At 36.8% G+C, this 17,879-nt stretch overlaps 1 protein-coding gene across 1 annotated transcript; it reads left to right on the top strand.

The window, feature by feature from the left end:
- The first annotated feature begins 4,829 nt into the window (after nt 1–4,829).
- LOC122300281 (protein PHR1-LIKE 2-like) lies at nt 4,830–11,658 on the top strand. The gene is made up of 6 exons (XM_043110802.1): nt 4,830–5,252; nt 8,357–8,433; nt 8,672–8,726; nt 9,866–9,944; nt 10,052–10,121; nt 11,053–11,658. Exons 1-6 carry the CDS (start codon nt 5,063–5,065, stop codon nt 11,497–11,499), a joined length of 918 nt encoding a protein of 305 aa, XP_042966736.1. The 5' UTR covers nt 4,830–5,062; the 3' UTR covers nt 11,500–11,658.
- Nucleotides 11,659–17,879: the final 6,221 nt, after the last annotated feature.

Genomic DNA, 17,879 nt, shown 5'->3' with positions numbered 1-17,879 from the left:
TATAGATGATGAGTAGAAGAGCTATTACAAAAAAGAAGAACAGAGAAAGAGGGAGAGAGAGAAAAAAATCTAATGTATATTTCAAAGCATTAGCTCTAAGCTCAGCCATTTAAATAAGAGAAATTCTATTTACAGTCCCCACATATGCAGACCTCTTATTAAAAGAGAAAACAATTGATATTTTTGAAATGGTAGAATTTTAAAGAGAAAATTGCTCATTTAATAATGGAGGAAACAAGTGATGACTTTGAAATGGTACAATAATTACCACTAATTAACCACTATTCCACTACAAAATCATGTGCCTCTATGTATTAATTATATGTTAATGTACCAATTAATGTTCGTTGGACTAAATCATGGCAAGTGGTACTGGTGGAGTCCAAGGATTTTAATTTTTAATAAAATATTTATATATATATATATATATAATATCTTTGTGTGGGTGTATAAACTAAGTGTGTCTCTATGCGTTAGGTTAGTAATGATACAAATGATTAGGGTATGGGTACTACCTACTTGCTTAGACTATACATATTTACAATCATTAGGAGGATCCTATAGTATTCATTTTACCATCATGATTCATTTATATATGTTCTTTTTTTAAATAACTATTATGGGTTCTAATATAGAAATTAATGTAAGATTTATAAGTACTAGAATTGTTTTGCATTTGGTATGAAGATTGGTCTAAGAAAATAATATAATAGCACTACTACAGTACATGTGGATGATGCCTGACTATTTCATATTGTTTCTTGATGTCTTCTTTAGATGCAATTTTAAAATCATGATAAATGACATTAATGCCCATCTACAGACCTTTCCCAACATTGTTTAATCTTGAATCACAGTCCACTTTGGACAACTTTAAGCTGGTTAGGGATGATATTGCCCCTTAAGCTTGAAACAATATTCTATGTAAGGAAAACTCTACTCCCACAGATAATATCCACCGAATTCTTTTTTTATATATATTTAATAATTAAAGAAGTATTTTTTAATAATTTTGTGATTTTTATTTTTTAAAATGTTTAAATAATTTAAAAAAAGACACCTCTAGTTTCTGGGAAAGGTACCTTACAAACCAAGTCAAGAAGGCAATCATCCGAAAGTTGTCCTCTAATCTGCAGGCAAAGAATGGTTAAGCAATCTGTTTTCAGGTACTTACTCCCTTTTGATAAAACAAGCTAGGGCTAAAGCAAAAGGTATGGTGTGTATGCAACCCCATCCCCATGTTACACCCACCCATCCAATCCAAATTACCTTTACAATCACTTTTTTACCACTATTATCTAATATTGACCAATCCTTAATTGTAGGTCTTTTTTAAATAAAAAATATTTGAACAGTCTTAAGATTATAAGTATTGCACAGTTCTTTTGAAAAATAAAGGTATAATTCATTTAAAATTCACATGAAAAAAATATTTTATGATGATAATTTTACTTTTTTTTAAAGGATTATACAAAACTTACATACTCCAAAATTTGTTAAAGGAAAATATTTTAATCACAAGGGATTATATAAAATTAAACATAAAAATTGACGTAGTTTGATGTAGTACGTTATATTGTAAAAATTTTTTATTGTAAAACAGATATAACATATCTTATGAAGTTATATCAATTTATAAATTTACTTTCATGAAATTTCTTTGTGTCTGAAATAGTTGTATTTGTTAAATGGGTGATTAAGACCCCGTTTGGTTGTAAGACTCAACTAAGATCAACTTAGTTCAGTCTAATTTTAAATTAGATTTAATATTTAAACATTCAACTCTTAAATTACTAAACTCATCTCAGTCCCGTTTGGTTGTAAGACTCAACTAAAATCAACTTAGTTTAGTCTAATTTTAAATTGGGTTTAACATCTAAACACTTAATTCTCAAATTACTAAGTTCATCTCAATTCAAAACCTGCTTACACGTAAGACCCACAATCTTTTTTACTTTTTTATAAATAATACTAAACTTAAATTAATATTTAAATACATCTAAATTCATTTCAAATAAATTACTCAATATAATTCATTTTATTTATTCAATTTATTATTATTTATAAAAAAATGTAATTCTGTTTAACTTAATTTAATATTAGCTCTCTGTGAACTTTTTCAATAATTTTGTCATATGCATGAAAAAAGAACCTAGGGCACAGATTCTTTCACTCATTTTTTTTTCTCTATAATAAATGCAAAAAGCTAACTAAAGATTCTATATTGATGGGTGTGACGTCCTTCAATTGCTGCACCAATTACAGTTCTTTATTTATTTTATTTTTATTTAAAAAATAAAATAAATTAGGCCATAAAGGGATAGAGGTGGTCTTGTCAACAAGAATAAGGAACGGCCGTGGTATCACTATAATTGGAGATTTGGAAGACATATTGTCTGAGGGTTTGTTGTCAGCTTGTCATCCAATCTCTGCATCCCTTCTTCTTCGGATTAAATACCAAACACTGTTCCAACTATGTACAGGTTTCCAGACTGTCTGCCAGCCTTGTCTTTTACTGTCTTCTTTTTTTCATACTGCCTTTGTTTGTAATTTTTATTAATTTTAATCAAATTTAATTAATTTCTCATATTTTAGATAATTTTTTGAGTTCATTATTTAAATAAAAAATTACTTAAAATTATGAATGAAGATTATAAAATTCAAAATAGAGAACAACATCATTTTGATTCCATATACAGTATCTGTTTAGAAGATTATAGTTAAGTTTTTTTTTTATTTATTCACTTTGTTTTAAAATATTATATAATTCTTCAATGGCTCTATATCATTTAACTAGTAATTACTTTTAAAATATTTTAGGATGGTGCTATCAGGACAAATGTGGGGTTTTCATTTTATTTTATTATTATTTATAAATATTTTTTTAACATTCTTAATCAATAAGAAAAAAATAAAAAAATATAAATTTACTAATAATCATTTCTTTAACTATTAAATAGAAAAATAAATAAAATAAATAAAAATACATGAGTGATAAGTTTGAGGGACTCTACTAGCATTTTCTTTACTTTTATTTTGGTATTTAAAAAAATTAAATTGTTTATTATATTTTATTTAAAAATTAGAAAAATATAATGATTAGATGAAATGAATTGAGATGATTTTTAAATCCAAACACAGCCTTAATTATTCCCCCGTTAGTTGCAACACATGATGTCCTTGGTGATGTGATCCTAACCATCCAATTATCTTTCAACCTTGAATTTTTAGCTCATGATCTAAATTAGGAAATGAATGTGTAGATTTCCATTGATAGCTAGCGTTGTAATAACTAAAGGCAGTACCCGTTCTCTTCTTGAGTTGTGACGGCCGTAAACTACATCTGAATAATCTATGATCAGTTGCATTGATTTACTTAGTCAATGGACATCATGATGAGCTTAATTGAAATGAATTATTAAAAAAGAAAAGTTATAATAACACAAATCTCTCCAATGCCAACCAGATAACATGTTTCCACATTTCATTACTCTCTCTCTCTCTAAGTAAAGAAATATTAGACTCTCAAAATATAGACTACTCACTACTTAATATTTTTATCTTGTCACAAAATGTTATATATTTAATTATTTATATAAATTTTAAGAGAGAGGCTAGAGTTTGGATGGGCGAGAGAGGGAACTTTAACCCTCTCATTAACTTGTGATAGCTGTGATTTTTAACAAATGAAAAATAGAAATGATTACACAATGTTTACGCACTTTACAATTTTATATAGAATTACTCAATTCCATGTGCCCCTCTCTCTCTCATCACTCTCATTTTCTCCTCTCTCTCTCTCTCTCTCTCTCTCCTTCGAATGTTTGATATTTTCGAACTGTTGAAAGTTTATTTATTTATTTAATTTTTTAATGCTCTCTTCATTACAGTGTTCTTCCAACTAGCTTTTTTGGAATTAAAAAAAAAATGCTTATGCTCACTGCTCAAAGGTTTTTGTAAGTTCCATATGTATTTAATAATCAAAACAGGTAAATATGTTCTAATTTTTGTGATCTGGTAAAGTTCTTCATTATGCAGAAAATTATGCAGAAAGGAATCAGATTATACTAATCAACCTAGGCACACCACCATCCATGCCACTGTAGCTTTCAATGGTATTGGGATTTTGAAACATGAGTAGTCTCATAGAAGGAAAACTATTATGCAGCCTCCACCTTAGAAAGGCGGAAATATAAGAGAGGAGTACCAAACTAACAACAAAATATGGGGATCTACACAACCAAAATGTCCTGCTAAATGAAAATATGTTGGCTATATATTTTGCTGGAGATGTATGTAAATTCATCACCACCAAGTAGACGTTTGGCAAGAGAGTGGGGAGAGAGAGAGAGAGAGAGAGAGAGAGAGGAGAGAGAGAAATGGGGTGGAGAAAGAGAGAAAGAGTTAGCCGAGATCAGTTGTATTTTTTTCCAAATTGAAGTTATTCTCAAAATAATTATATTATATATAGTCACTTTTTTATATTTTTTATATATTCTATTGATGTGATTGACTGTATTATTTTTATTTATTATGATATAGTCAATTATATTAAAATAATATGTGAAAAGTATACAAAAATAACTACAATTGTTCTCAAAATTTAATTATCAATAATGTAATTTATATTGTGATGTGATAAATATATTGGCTTCAATTTTTTAGAAAATAGTTAATAATTTCTGATGCTTAGAAAAAAAAGTTAATAATTTTTCTGATGGTACAGTCACGCACTCTCTCAGAGAAAGACAGCAGACAGAGAAAAAAAGAGATAAGAGAGAGAAACAAGAGAAAGAGACACAACAGGACATCGCTGTCCATCCTCTGCATGCCTTATAAACTCAATATATATTCTCTCCTCTCAGACAACACTGTTTTCTATCCTCCTCTCTTCTCTTACCAATTCGGGGCTCCGAGCCCCGAACTCAGGCACCCATTTTCCCTCTCTTCCCATCCCATGACCTGATCTTTCTACTTTCTCGATTTATTTGTTCGCTTTTCTCCCCTTACTTTCTCGGGAAACGAACTTTATTCTTGGGTGTTTCCAGGGAAGCCTTCGGGAATGTACTCGGCCATTCACTCTCTCCCGCTCGATGTGGGGCACGCCGAGTTCCAGGGAACTCTGGACGGGACGAACCTACCCGGCGACGCTTGCTTGGTCCTCACCTCCGATCCGAAACCCCGGCTCCGGTGGACTGCGGAGCTCCACGAGAGGTTCGTGGACGCAGTGACCCAGCTCGGTGGCCCTGACAGTGCGTATACTTAGTACTACTTGTCTTATATTAATATTATTCTTGGACTTGGTTGTATTTCTAGTTCATTTTTTTTTTCTCTCTTTTATGGTTCCTATGGGTCCTCACAAATGCTGGGTTTCGTGGTTCTTGATTTTGGTTTTGTTATTGGGTTCTTTTCACTTAGAGAATCTTGGCGCTTAAGCGTTTTTTGTTGTTGTTGTTTATGTTTTTGGTTTTGTTGAGCTTAAGTGATTATAGGTGTGTGATTTTCTTTCTTGGCAGGAAATTATTATTGCCACCATTTTCCTTATATTTTCAAGCTTGACAGCATATTGTCCATTTTGTTTTTTATCCTTGTTATTATTGTCAATATCGGTTCTGATTTCTGTTAGTTATACTGCTAGTACTCTCTCTCTCTCTCTCTCTCTCTCTCTCTCTCTCTCTCTCTCCAGAGGACTTTGGCCTTTGTTGATATGGTGTTCAATGGTAGTATGAGGTTTACCGTGCCAATCCTAGTGTCCGACTTTGCAACCTTACTATTCTCTCTACACTCTAGAATCTCGGTACAAACAGACTTATTATGTACATGTGCGATACTATTTGCTCTCAGTTATTGTCATTAACAAACTAAAAACATTCTAAGCCAAAAAAGACAAATTATGATTGACTCCGTTATTAACATGATAGTTTTCCAACTGCAAGCAAATGGACTGTCACAAAAGCCTGACCAATTTGCGAGTCACTAGGTCTCAACCTCATGTCACAATCTCATTGTCCTAGACATTATTATTATTGTAATTATTATTATCATCATCATCAGTCTGCAGTAAACTACATGCCACACTCCCGTTACACTTTCATTGCACTATGTAAAATGTGATAATTTTATCTTCCTTGTATCATCTTTTATTTTAAAAAAATTCGAAAGTTGATAGATAATCCCACATCATCTTAGTGGGATGGAAGTGGGAAGGGAGTAAGATTTGTAGAATTTTCGTATTACCATTTCATCTTTGTCATTGTAATGCCTTCTTTCCCTTGCATTTTTGTTCCAGCTCTTAACATTTGATGAACTGATCGGGGTTTGGGAAAGACTCACTCACTGTCTTTGGTACTACATTGCACTTTTGCATGACCACAGGCCTCCTGCCCCTGCCAGTGACAGCCCCACTGTCTAAATTGGCTTCTTTGCCAATATCTCAGTACCATGTCCCTAATGAAATGACAATCAACTTCAATATGCTAGGTTTTTTCATGGAACACTTGATTACTAGAAATGTAGATGGCTGCTTATAACAATACATCCTCATGGTGCTAATATAATGAAGATCATCTCTTGCAAAAGAGATGTTACCCACATCATTTCACAGGCTGTATGAGCCAAAGCTCTATATTCAGCCTCTGCACTCGATAGGGCCACTACATTCTGCCTCTTGCTTCTCCATGTTACTAAATACCAACGAATGTACAGTAGCTGGAAGTCAATCTTCCATCATCATGGTTTCCAGCCTAATCAGCATCAGAAGCATCACTATGCTGCTTCAATAATGAAGCTACCCTCTTATCACTTTTCCATGAAGTTGTTGTTGCTTACATAGTCACCACCATGGCCCATCACTAATGGCACTACCTGCCATTAGTGATGTGCCATCTCTGCAATACCTGCCACCCTGACTACTAGCATTTTCATAAAATTCTTATTTAGATATGAAAAATTGTATAATCTTTTATTTTCTTTAAAGTGGACCATCTACATGATGTAAAAGAGAGTGTAGCCAAATCGGAGGTTGAAGAAGAAACCTAGAAACAGAAAAGAGTGGGCATTGGTTGCAGGTGACAAGTGCGACTATTATCATTATTGACATAATTGTCAATGTGGAGGGGGATATTATAGAGGATATTCCCTTAAAAGCTTTGATGGGATGATCAAATGATGAGATGTTATGGCTATTCCGTGCGATTAATCTTCTTAAATTGAATAAAAGAATGCATTTGGTCAATTTAAGACTAGTTGTGCACATGATCATGTTTATTTAGCAAAAAGTTCAGGTAATTTAGTAAAAATTTGGGAAAAAAGAAGCAGCTGGAAGGATAAATTTTGGAAGGACACAGGCAAGAACTATAAACTTAGCATTGCCAGCCACTAAGATGCAAACATATCTGATGTGGTTGTTGACCATGTTCAACACAAACTGCCAGGTTTATTAATAGGTTGAATGCGCCACAAGAATGTATTCTAACATCAAATATATAGATTTGTTGAAGTTCAAGAAAAGCCCTGTTGCCCTTTGATATCTGTGATGAAATGTTCCAAATTTCACTTGAATGGGTTAAACTGGTTGTGTCAACTATCACTAGATACTACAGGCAAGGCTTTTTTCGTTTTTTTCCTTTCTTCTTTTTAATAAGCAGGAGAAATTTTATTAATATATATAGAGAAATAGGCGTAGCCCAGTGCACAGGATGTATACCAGAGAAAACATCTAGTTAGAAATCGATACATACAAGAGGCCTCTTCAAGTCACCTGAGGTTAACAGATCGATCGACAGCTCGATGTCCTCTATTCTAAAACTTATCAAAAGCTATTGCAACATTTTAGTTTCCAGGATTGATGTAGCTATCTATAACGTAGTCATATCAAATCATATAAGCTTGGATGTGTGGCAGTTTCCTAATTCTACTACCAAATTTGTTTTTCTAGACTGGCTCTTGAGTTCAATTGAAACACGTTGGGAGACTGTTAAGTCTTTTGTGTCCTTAGCATAGTTTACTGGTTACCCGGTGACATTGAAGCTGCCTTTGATCTTATGCTGAAAACCAAATTTTAAGCTCCGTTATGCCCTAATTTGGGAAGGGACATTATCTCCTACTCCAGTCTTGGATTATGATCAATTATAAATTCTACTTATTAATTCTAATAGAAATATGTGAAAACTTAGTTGATGAACATTTGTTCAGGCTTGGGTGATTTATATATTTATATTGCACCCAGCTCTGCACGTCTGCTTTTGCTTGGTCAATGCCTCTATGTCATATGGCAGCTAGCGTCTTTTTTGAGACTTTTGAATGCTTGATGAACTGTTGATTAACCTCTGGGTTGCAATGTTGATGTGCATTGCAGAAGCAACACCTAAGACTATTATGAGAACAATGGGAGTAAAAGGGCTCACCCTTTATCACTTGAAATCACATCTTCAGGTTTGTTGTTATCATATTATTTCAATCGAGCACGATCTTCCACCTTTTTTTTTCCTTTTTATTTGCACAATGATCCAAATGAAGGGAGAAGGAGATAGTTGATAACTGTTTGAGGCTTGGGTGATAACAAGATATTAGAGCACATGATTCTGAAATCTCAACTCATAGTAATTCTTGTCTTCAATCACCTCCTGATGCCTTATTCACAACATCTAGTCTTTATGCCTTATTCTTGCAGAAATACCGCTTGGGGAAACAATCTTGCAAGGAATCAATTGAAAGCTCTAAGGATGGTATTTACCTAAAATCTTCATCAAAACTTGAATTTTGCACATTCTATTTACCTCAAGGAAACCATGTTTGTTATACTGAGATTTTTTAATACCTTGATAACGTCTTACTGAATAGAAGGAAACTACCAGAACATTATGACAAGGTCCAACAAAAAGAGCCCATGGAAGAAACCAGGGTAGAACTTTCGGGCATGTTTTGTCGCATAAATGTTTTTTGAAAAGTATGTTAAAATTTATAAATAACTAAAGAGGATGAAAGTTATGAAACCAATACACGGGAAGTATACAAGAGATCCACCTAACCAGCAAAGGGAAAAAGTACTGACAATTGATGGAGTGTAGAAATAGAAGACCCTCGGCTATTGCGGATCACTATCCAATTATGCAGAGTACTAAGAAATCAGTACTTGAGCTATAACACCATCTTCCACAATAATACACATTGATTCTCTTAAACTGTGCTTTCCAACATGCTAGGAGATCCCATACCAGGGAAGGCATCTCCCACCCTATCCCAAATAGGCATAAAACCGTATTCCATAAAACACTAGCAACCTCACAATGCAAGAAAAGGCTATCCATTATTTCCTCATTGTGCCTACACTTACAACACCTATTGATCGCTACAATGCCCTTCTTCCTCACATTATCCAATGTAAGAATTCTCCCCAATGTCGCACAAAGAAATTCATCTGAGGGGGAGCCTTGTTCCTCCAAATAAACTTCCATGGGAAAGAGGTCTTATCATGAGCACATAGGACATTGTAGAGAGACTTCACAATGTAAACTCCTTTCTTAGATGAGCCGCATATCAATCTATCATCATTGTTGCTTCCCACCAGACTCAAATACAGCCGATCAAAAAATGATGAGAAGAGATCCACTTCCCAATTGTTGGCTTCTCTAGCAAAAATCATACACTGATGGAGAGAAATAAGAAAGGTTTCATTTATTTATAGCTGAGAAACAAAAATATTCTTTTCAGAAGTGTTAAAATAGCTGTGAAATGCCTCTTTTTAACTATGCCCGTGATTAGGTTTTAAGAATATGCATGTCTCTGGATAAGTTAGTTCATCTCAAATGTAAAAATTATTGGCATTTGAACTTCTTATTGACTAGCTCTGCATTTGGAATTGCAGCTTCATGCATGGCCGAAAGTCTGGACACTGGCTCATCTTTATCGCCATCTTCAAGAATGCTAGCGCAAGACCTGAAAGAGTAACTCATCTTTTCCTTCTGCCATAAGACTTCAATCTTTTTCCTTTTCGTATGCAGAATTGTAAATCCCCGCTTCATATGATGATGCATTTTCATCCTTCAAACAGTGGTTACCAAGTTACTGAGGCATTGCGGGTACAAATGGAAGTCCAGCGAAGACTGCACGAGCAGCTGGAGGTTGGTGTTCTTTCTCTTGTTTGGCTGGCTAATGTAATGTATCTAATTAAGTTTTTAGATTAGCTTAAATGAGTTTGCCCATGCTCGCAACTGGTTACCCACTGGCATGGGAGCCATAAGGAAGTCAAAAGACAACAAACCACTTATGAGATTTTTTTTTTTTTTTTTTTTTTTGTTTTCAAACTACAAGGCTTTAACATAATAGCTTTTACTTCATCCTGGATAAAACTTCCCAGTGAACTAAGCCAAATGCAACTTACTGAACAAATGTGTCCTTAACCTGAAATACCACTTTTGGATCTTGCTACATGACTGACTTCAATTGCATTGCTAAACCATTAGAAGTATGTTTATGCATAAAAAATATGGGAAGGCCATGCCATGGAGAACAAGGGGTGTGGTTATTTGAGATGTGAGAAAAGGAGAAGTATGGAGGCTTTTTTCTTGTGTATATGAGATTGCGGTGTAAAACAGGTATAAGGAAGTCGATACGGGTTGCCTGAACATGTGCTGGTTCATCCATGAAATTCTCTATAGAGTCAGAGACGTGTTTTATGGTATACTAATTTGGCATTTGCCTCATGAACCACTAAACCACATTCTCCTCGAAAAAACCCGGGTCATGGCATGCTAATCTCGTACGTATAATGTGGCACATTTTTACACTTAGACAAGCTCAATGTGAGGGCCATGGCCTAAATAATCTTGAAAAATACTATTTGCAAGCTTGCCTGTTGACACACACTAGGCATAGTACCCTTGATGTGAAAGCTTGCCACTTCAGCAACTATAAAATTGTATTTCTTTTTTGACTTTTTTTTTTTTTTTTGTAATTGTAATTGGTCTCACAATAGATGATGTGTTTACACAACGGCTTGTAAGTAGTAGAAGTCAATAATTTTTACCCATTTATTGGTTTTCTTCAAAACAGGTGCAGCGTCATCTGCAACTTCGGGTTGAAGCGCAAGGAAAATACCTGCAGTCAATACTGGAGAAGGCTTGCAATGCTCTGAATGATCAGGCTGCTGAGTCTGCTGGGCTTGAAACTACTAGGGAAGAGCTCTCGGCACTGGCAATCAAGGTTTCCAATGACCGTCTAGTACTGGCTCCACTCGAGACCATGAAATTTCCCTCGTTGTCCGAAATTGCTTCAGCTTTAGAGAATAATAACACTTATAATCTGCCTGCTCGCATTGGCGACTGCTCTGTTGAAAGCTGCTTGACATCAACTGGGAGCCCAGTTTCTCCAATGGGTGTAAGTTTGCAGGCTGCTGCTTTGAAGAAGAGACCAAGGCCCTTATTTGGCAATGTAGACTCATTGCCCTTGGAGGGTAACATGCGGCAAGATATAGAATGGATGATGACTAATATTGGCTGAATAGTAGGACGTTTCCTTACTGAAATGGAAACTGTTTTCTTTTCTTCTTTGTCAAGTTTATCTACATGTTCCAGCCTGTCTACTGTTTCATCAGTGGTCTGTATATTCTTGAAGCAGATCTTCTAAATGTGGGAAATGCCTTATTTTTGTTGTTGGAAACTACCGTACTTCACCTGCTACATTGGCAATTTGGTTTGCAGTTGTCATTGGCATTGATTATTTCACAAAACTGATGAGATATAGGAATTTCTTTTCCCTGGAGGCTACTAGAGTAGCAGTAAGTGTTAAAGAATTAATGTTATATACCTGATCTGTATGCAAAGAAATCTACTAGGAATTAGATTCTCTATTTTTTTTTTAAATTGATAATATGTATAGTGGAAGGGTTAGGATCTGTCCCCTTTGACCCTATAAGGCCCAATCAAGTGGCCCAAGAGCTTCATAGTCCAAAGAAGCGGGCCCTAGATAAGCACCCCTAAACGGCCTACGAACATTAGTCATGCCATACACGATCTGCATAAAAAGATCCCTTTTAAACTTCTATCAATTAAGATGTTCCAACAACCTCCCGAGGATACGATAAGGTTTAAGCAAGAGGGAAACTCAAATAATAATATACATACTTGGTTTCAAATGGAAGATTAGGTTGTTACGAGGCCAAAGGGGCCCCCTCAGTCTATATATACATGTCGTTGATCATCCCTCAGGAAACGTAATAGAACCCTTGCTTTCCTTTGTCTAGATTGAGCAATATATCTAGCTTAGGCTTCGTAGGTGTTTCCACACCCTTCAAGCCTTCCCATTTCTTTGGTTCCAGGTTAAAGTGAGCAAAAGTGTGAAACACGTCCAAAATAATTGGCCTTGCTTGTGGGATCTACTTTCCTGCAAATCAACGTGCCTTTCACATGCTGGCCACTACACGATCTCAGGCAACTAAGGATCAGAAAGCATCCTTTGCGAATATGGAGAATAGGCCAGTAGAGTTGGAAGACAACTTGAAGAGAGAGACATTGGAATTGAAGGCCCTACAATGCAAAAATGAGGCTTTTAGGCAAAGAAATGGAGTGTGGCGAAGATGTCGTGTGCCAAGCTAGGTTGATAGGGTGGAGGCGGAGTCACAAAGCAGGGGTAGGACACCCCATAGTGACGAAGAGGCGAAGAGAATGTACAATGACTTGTGAGGCCTCATGGACATATACGAGAAAATGGCGCGAAAGATAAGAGTGTCTTCCTTAGTGGACTAGTTGCTCACTAGCACGAATCAGCCATACAATACTGAACTCATGGCGATCCCCCTCTCGCCAAAATTCAAGGTCCCATTGATTGAGATGTATGATAGGTTCGAGGATCCCGTTGAGCATCTGGAGACTTTCAAAGCCCACATGACGCTCCATGGATTCCCTAGTGAGATTGTCCTAAGGATGGTTCGAAGCCTTACAACTAGGATTCGTTGATAATTTTGAAGAATTGAGATGAAAATTCTTAACACAATTTATGGTGAGTTGGAGAAGGAAAAGGCCAATTGCATACTTACTCACTATGAAACAGAGGGAAGATGAAAGTCTGAAGGCATATCTAGCCCTATTTAATAGGGAACGGATGACACCCGATGATTAGAATGAAAAGATCATGCTGCTGGTGTTGCTAGGAGGAATTTGGCGAAGAAGCCCCTTCATGACCAAATTGATGAGGAAGATCCCTCCTACCTTACAAGAGTTCATGGATAGGGCTAATGACTTTGTACATGCAGAGGATACATTACGGGCTTAACAGCGCCTAGGAGATTGGGAATGGAATGATTGGAGGAACAATCAAGGAAGGGGGCACTTAAGAGAGATTGGGAAGGTGGCCTGAAGGTGAAAAAGGGCCAGCGCGAGGAAAGGCGTGAAACAATAAAGCGAGCGGTTAGCTATCAGGTCCAATACTCTAGCATGAACATTCAGAAGAAAGCCCTGGAGCCTCGCAAGAGTGATGATTGAGGAATCCCATCCTAGAAGTTCTATACTTACCACAACACAAGTGGACACTAAATTGAAGATTGCCATACCCTAAAGCAAAGGATCTAAGAGATCCGGGGTAGTGGCGAGCTTGAACAGTTGGTAGCTCGAGCCACCACTTCGCCAAGGTGACCAACTGAAAGAAAGCAAGATCGGGAATGTAGGCGCCAATGAAGTGAAAGCCCAAGAAGAAGAAGAATGCCTCAAGAAACCCATGGCCAAGCTTCCAGACAGAATACAGATCGGAGAGACCCACCATTGGGTGAAACCCGCATGATCGCTGGAGTTGGCCCCACTTCCTTTAAGTGGAAGGCATACGCCTGACAGGCCAGATACGAGGAAGTCTATAGGAAGGCCAGCAAAGCAACCCAGGGGGCAGCTCACACCCGCGGTGTCCTTCAACAATGATGACTGTAAAGGGGTAGTTTATTCGCACGACGATGCATTAGCGGTATCCATGCTAGTAGCAAACTACACCACCCTGAGGAAACTCACTAATAATAGCAGCTTAGCAGATGTCCTGCTTTGGGACTCATTTGTGAAAATGGGAATTAGCCAAGACCTGGTGGGCCTAGCTCTGACCATCTTGAAAGGGTTCTCTGGGGAGGCAGTGCAACCTGTAGGTTCCATCACGTTGCCCATATCGGCAGGGTTGGAACCCTGCACTACCACAACAACTACAGATTTTCTCGTAGTAAGGACATGGTTAGCATACGGCGCCATCATTGGCAGACCTACACTGAACGCCTTTAGGGCAATCACATCCACTTACCACCTAAAGATGAAGTTCCCTATAGAGAGGTAGGGAGGTAGGGATAAAGCAAGTTTGCAGCGAACAAGTGCTAATTTGTGAGTGCTATGTATAGGAACTTATAGGAACTCAAATAGAATGGCTAAGCATCATAGCAATCCTATTCTCTCTCTCCCCCTTCCCCCCGGCAAAAAAGAAGAAGTAATGATAGCAGAAGTTGAGACAAGGGATGAGGATTCCCTAAAGCAGGGCTAAGCAAATGAACCCCTAGAGCTCATCACTTTTGATCCAATACACCCGGAAGCCACGATAAAAATCGGGTCCAAGTTGAACATGGAAGATTGGTAGGAGTTGAAACAGCTCCTCACCGAACATAGGGATGTCTTTGCTCTGAGCTAGAAATATATGCCCGATATTGATGAAAAAGTTATAGAGCACCAGCTGAGCATCAACCTACATGCACGGCCAGTAGACAAAGGAAGAGAGGCTTCAGCTTAGAGAAATATGTCGCCATTGCAAAAGATGTAGACTGACTTTTAACTGTCGGGTTCATTAGAGAAGATCATCATCCCCAGTGGCTCTCGAACATGGTGCTCGTGAAGAATTCGAACAAAAAATGATAAATATGCGTGGACTTCACAGATCTTAACAAAGCATGCCCTAAGGACATCTTCCCCTTACCATGAATAGACTTGATTGTTGACTCTACCGCAAGACACAAAATGTTAAGCTTCATGGATGACTATTTAGGGTATAACCAAATCTGAATGGATCAAGCCAACCAAGAAGTTCATAACTGAGCGAGGGTTGTACTATTACAAGGTCATGCCCTTCAACTTAAAAAATGCTAGAGCAACATACCAAAGGTTAGTGAACAGGATGTTCAATGAGCAGATAGAAACAAACATGAAGGTCTATGGCTATGACTTGCTGGTTAAAAGCATATAGCTTGAGCACCACATAAAAGATTTGAGAGAAGCTTTTGGGGTGATATTTCTGTACAAAATGAAACTCAACCTAGCAAAGTGTGCATTTGGGGTATAGTCGAAAAAGTTTTTGGGTTTCATTGTATCAGAAAGGGTAATTGAAGCAAACCTAGAAAAGTGTGGGCAATCATTGAAATGAAGTCACCGACACATTTGAATGAAGTACATAAGGTAGCAGGGAAGGTAGCAGCACTCAACAGGTTTGTGGCTTGATCAACTGACAAATGCCTGCCGTTCTTCTGAGTCTTGTAGAAGGCACAAGGCTAGGACACTGAGTGTTAGAGGGCCTTCATATAGTTAAAAGAATATTTGGCGTGCCCCCCCTTCCAACTGTTTAGCTAGACTAGACATGGGGAGCCTATGCTGTTGTACTTAGCAGTCATGCTAGACGTAGTGTCCACCGCAAGGATACGGGAGGAAGGGGGCGTGCAAAAACTAGTGTACTATGCGACTAGAGCCTTAAATAGAGTTGAGATTTGGTACCTGAAAATCAAAATAATCACCTTCTTCATAGTAATGGCCACTAGGATTGCTACCTGCACCCTACGGGATGGGTTAGCCCCCTCCCCACCCCATGCAACAACATGGGCAGGGGGTAGTGGTTTCCCCCCAGAACCTACTCCCGTAAACGGGGGGCAGACAACCCATTCATCCTCCCCCTTGCCCGCATAAATGGGCCAATGGCTCAGAGCATATTTCTAGGCCCAAAATGGCCCAGAAACACATGTAATGGGCCAAAACTGGCGTTCTGGCCCATAATGTTTTTGGGCCATCTTGGGGGCACAAATTAACTAAAAATAAGAATAAAAAATAAAAAATAACAAAAAATAATTTACAATATTAGAAATTATATACTACAAAGTTGCAACTATTAACTAATAATCATAACTAAACTATACAAAAATACAAATTAAGATAAAACTATTACAAAATTACAAATTCATCTAAAAATATTACAAATTGTACTATTGTAGCAGCATTAAAATTAACTAATTAAGTGAATTAATAGAAGAATAACATTTCATTCGAATTTGGGGTGGCCATGGTGGTAGAAAAGTCAATGAGCTGTGTTGACTATTATGTGACTGTGAGATCATAAAACCTGAAATATTAATAATTTAAAATGAAAACAAATTAGAATTATAAACAAGCAACAAAAATAAAAAATAAAAACATATATTAGAAATGTAAAAATTACAAACATTAAAAGTACTAACCAAGATGAGATTGGGTCTTGGGATCAAGATGAAAATAAATCATTGGATCCTTGGGATTAGGATGGGCCATGTGACACTGAGATTATTAAATCTAAAAAAAATACAAGAAAAATAATTAGATACCAAAAATTATATAAATACAAAAAATAATTAAGGAACAAATTGTACAAACCAATGACTAATGGTAGTGATGGGTCCGATACACATGAAATCATACTGCAGCGGAGGTAGTTGTAGACGTCGTCTTATGTATTGCTACAACAATTAAATTTGAAAATAATATTGATTAAATTAATATAAATAAATTAAAATAATAAAATAAAATCCACGACTGCTAGATCCAGGTTGGCCACCACCTTCCTCCTCGTCGGCCTCCTCAAAGTTAAGAACATTCGGAACATGAATTGAGGTCCCCTTGATTCAATTCTGTGCGCAAATCAATGCCTTCACAGTGGTAGCAGACAATGAATTCTAGAATGGATCCAATATACGTCCTCTGGTGATAAAGGCCAACTCTGGGGCTACGGTGCTAATAGGGATGACCATAATACTGCAGGCTATCCCTCCAAAGACGAGATACTTTATGACATTGGTCTTCCACCAACCTAATATATCAAAATCTCATACAAATGGTTGAAGATCTGCTACCAAGTATTTGTCTACCTCCAATTGAGCCTTTGTAGAATGATAGACTATGTGATTGTGCTCCAACCTCTCACCCCAGTCCAACCTATGTCTTTTCCTAACCCCCGCTTCTACATTGGGGGGTAGGTGTAGGTGTCGAATTATCACTACCCTTAAACATGGTAAACTCATCAAACAATCTAGCAAGAGTTTCCCTAACTCTTGTCACAATAAGCTCCTCCCATGCATTCTTGTGTGCAATTCCTAATCCATATACCATGCTATCAATCTTAAACTAGGGGTTAAAAGTAACAACCACACATAAAAAAATATTAGCCCTACTAAAATTTCTTCAGTACTTGTCATACTTCACCCTCATCATCAATGCCATCTCCCACATCCTAATATGGTCACTCGTGCACATGTCATCCAACTCTTTTTTCACTCTACATATTTGCTGATAGAAATGAGGGAATGTAGGGTACAAAGAACCAGATAGCCTCATTGTGACCTCTTAGAAATGCCTAAAAAAATCTACAAAAGTAGTAATAACCTCCCGGTTATCATCAATAGGCTTCCCTAATCCCCCGTGCTCATCAAAATATATGACATATTGAATGTCTTCATCACCAAACAATGCAAAGGCCGACTTATATTCTTGGGTTGCCTCCAACATCAAGAAGGTTGAGCTCCATTTTATAAGAACATTAGTACAAAAGTCCTTATGGGATGTTATGCCTGCAGGCCTCACAACAATCTTGAATTTCTCCAATTTAGCAGGAGAAGATCTCACAAATCTCACAGT

The sequence above is a fragment of the Carya illinoinensis genome, chromosome 2 (assembly GCF_018687715.1).
Source record: "Carya illinoinensis cultivar Pawnee chromosome 2, C.illinoinensisPawnee_v1, whole genome shotgun sequence".
Classification (NCBI taxonomy): Eukaryota; Viridiplantae; Streptophyta; class Magnoliopsida; order Fagales; family Juglandaceae; genus Carya; species Carya illinoinensis.
This window is presented reverse-complemented; position numbering and strand designations above follow the sequence as displayed.